The sequence below is a fragment of the Austrofundulus limnaeus genome, unplaced genomic scaffold (genome assembly GCF_001266775.1).
Source record: "Austrofundulus limnaeus strain Quisiro unplaced genomic scaffold, Austrofundulus_limnaeus-1.0 Scaffold24, whole genome shotgun sequence".
NCBI classification, from domain to species: Eukaryota; Metazoa; Chordata; class Actinopteri; order Cyprinodontiformes; family Rivulidae; genus Austrofundulus; species Austrofundulus limnaeus.
Window position 1 is genome coordinate 1,532,932 of NW_013952426.1, and position 3,113 is coordinate 1,536,044.

Consider the following 3,113-nt stretch of genomic DNA (forward strand, 5'->3'; position numbering starts at 1 on the left):
GCCCATGTAATATATTTTAAAACTTTTAGTTTACAAATTATAAAAACTAAACAGCCTACAGTATTTTTACAGTCTTTATTTTACAGTTAAAATATATGTTTATCAAATAAAGTCTAATGTTACAACAAATTATGGATCCCTTTAAAGGGGCAGGCTATCTCTACAAAGAGTCCAGACATCACACATTTCTTCCTGACAACTAGTGTTCATCACGGTTCGTTTATGTGTTGTAAGTGTTAAACCAGGCATGTATCTACAGTAACTAAAAGCCTCCTGAGTCTGTGAAACCCTCATCAAGAGCCCCACAACCCAGTGTGCACATAAAATCATCAGATCAAACAGAAATAACCACATTATAAAAAGATATTACTGTTCACAGAAGAAAAACTCTACTATGTGCAGTGTCTTTAAAAATCAGTGGATAAACAAATCCCAATGAATTTCTTCAACGTCACTGAAGTGTTAAATATTAATACAGTTTTATTTTTGATCTTCAAGAAAATATATTCTCCTGTTAATAGAAAATGGTTTTGGAGCAGGAAAGCTTCGACRTCAGACGGGAGGCAAACTATGCGAGTTAAACCCAAACAATACAGAGAGCTGATACTGCTCAGAAAAAGCAGCGTTTTTGTGAGACACCATCAGTTTTGTCTTCTCCCCTCATTCTGACCTGTCATCCTAATTCCTTTGTCTTTTTCTCAGCAAAGAAACAAGTTGCTCAAATCAAAATAATTCCTGCTCAAAGACTTATTTTGCCTAAGTTAAAATGAAAATGCATTTTGACTGATTACACGGGGTGAAATCAAGAATCGATTAATAATTGATTCTAAATGTTTAAAATGTGAGTCGTTTCATATAAACAAGTAAATCGATTTCATTGTTATTGTATAACAGTGAGTTATGTCTCCAAGACAAATTCTGTTTGATACGAAATAACTTTTGGTCACAAAAGGATTTGTGATGACATTTATTTATTTTGAAGTTATTTTCTGTTACTAAGACTACTGACAGTTGTAGTTTGATACAAGGACAAAAATGCTGAAATTAAAGTAAAAGAAACATATTTGGTTATAAAATGGCTATAATTCATTTTGATGAAAAAAAAAGAAAATAATCATAATCATGAACTTTGAATCGGGGGCTTGAGTGAATCATTACATCACTACTGATTACTTACGCTTAAATATTTGTGTAGTAATTATTTAACTATTATTGAGACTAGATTCTATCCATCCATCCATCCATCCATCCATCCATCCATCCATCCATCCATCCATCCATCCATCCATCCATCCATCCATCCATCCATCCATCCATCCATCCATCCATCCATCCATCCATCCATCCATCCAAAAAAAAAGAATTTTGTGGTAAGAATTCCCTGTGACTTTGAAATCAGCTTCAGCTGTTGAGTTTAATTATAGAAGTGTGAAAAAATAAAGTATTTATTGATCAGTAGAGCTGAGCTGGTGCCCTCTTTTCCTTTACAAGTGTAAATATATACAGTATGTGCAGCAGAGTAGAGAATTTTATCAGCCTTATTTTCCTTACATGTGTTACAAATGTATTTTTTTTGTGTGTCCAGATGCTGGGGCTCGATGGTTCCCTAGTTTTCCTGGTGAGTCTGGACTCTCTCTTTTATCCTCCTCTCTGACACACATAGTGCTGCAGGTATAAAATACATGTCTTGTTGTTTGTTTTTTCTAGGAGCATGTCTTCTGGGTGGTATCTCTTAACACACTCTTCATCCTGGTCTTTGGTGAGACTTCTCATCAAGTTATTATCCTTGATAAAGTTTTGATGCTTTCTCTCTGTTTGACTAGAGAACTTAGCGTGAGTGTGTGTTATGTAAAGCATGAGACCAGTTATGTTTGCCTTTCCCACTCTAAAAGCTCTGACCTAATGCCTGTATTTCTCCATAGCTTTTTGCCCATATCACATTGGACATTTCTCAGTGGTTGGACTGGGCTTTGAAGATTGTGTAGGTTCACTAGAATCCACAAGGAGAAACTATCAGTTTGTATTCAGGTGTTTCTTACATTGATGAAGTATTAATGTTGCTTACCCTGGCTGCAGATTAAAGCATCCCATTTTGACGGCCTCATCACAACAATACTGGGATATATTCTCCTGGCTGGAGCACTCGTCGTCTGTCATGTATCCTCTACACGTTGCAAATGGCTTTTTCTTTTTGGAAAAATTTTTTATGACATCTGTTCTGTGATTGCAGTGGATAAAGACAGATTGGTTTTGTAGTGTCCAGTGTGTTTTTTTGCCCTGCTTTATAAAAACTGTCATGACATTCTGTCTTGTGCTTTGAGTCAAATTTTCCCTAACTGTGCGTCTTGTAGGCTCTGGCTTCATTAGTGAAGTTCCAGAGGTCCCGGCGCCTTCTAGGTGTCTGCTACATTGTTGTCAAGGTAAACTAGAAAAGCACTGCAGGATCGGCTGCTCAGCACACGCTTTGTTATAAAACTAGACAAACTGTCTCTGTCAACATCACTTAGGATGATTGTGTTCAATTGAAAACAGGAACTTAATTGCAACGTTTTTTTTTTCTCTTTATGTTCCAGGTGTCCCTGCTGGTTGTCATGGAGATAGGCTTGTTTCCGCTCATATGTGGTTGGTGGCTTGACATTTGTTCACTGGTAAGACAAAGAGTGTAAACATTTGAGTTTGCTGSTTCACTGGTGTCATTGTTGAAGGAAAACCTTGATTGGTCAGCAATTAGCAGTATTGTATAAAGTACCACAAAGTGATACTTGAGTAAAAATACAAGTATCTTACCAAAAATTTACTTTGGTAAAAGTTAAAGTCTCCTTTAGGAATATTACCTGAGTAAAAGTCTTAAAGTATCTGATATTTTTTGTACTTAAGTATTAAAAGTAAAATTATTGAATTAAAATGAGCAGTTAGATTTTCTGTAAGGACATTTGTTAGGAGGTGACCTCCCTAAAACAATGCAGAAATGGCTATACTGTATTAAAATAATTAATTTATGTTAAATTTAGGATGCACTAGTCCAGCTGTTTCAGTTTATATACATATATCAAGGCTGCACAAACATTTTACCCAAAATGAAAATCTCTGAGGGCTGTGGCCAAATGCAATAA

The 3,113-nt window shown here is 35.6% G+C and overlaps 1 protein-coding gene across 2 annotated transcripts in view; it reads left to right on the forward strand.

Moving 5' to 3' along the window:
- LOC106514928 (E3 ubiquitin-protein ligase MARCH6) overlaps nucleotides 1-3,113 on the forward strand; it is a gene marked incomplete in the record, with an annotated part of 19,145 nt that overhangs the window by 6,625 nt on the left and 9,407 nt on the right. For both annotated transcript variants that reach the window (XM_014004465.1, XM_014004467.1), the window contains 6 exon segments: nucleotides 1,586-1,618; nucleotides 1,708-1,759; nucleotides 1,923-1,981; nucleotides 2,077-2,157; nucleotides 2,352-2,420; nucleotides 2,574-2,648. In XM_014004465.1, coding sequence (XP_013859919.1) covers nucleotides 1,586-1,618; nucleotides 1,708-1,759; nucleotides 1,923-1,981; nucleotides 2,077-2,157; nucleotides 2,352-2,420; nucleotides 2,574-2,648 — 369 coding nt within the window.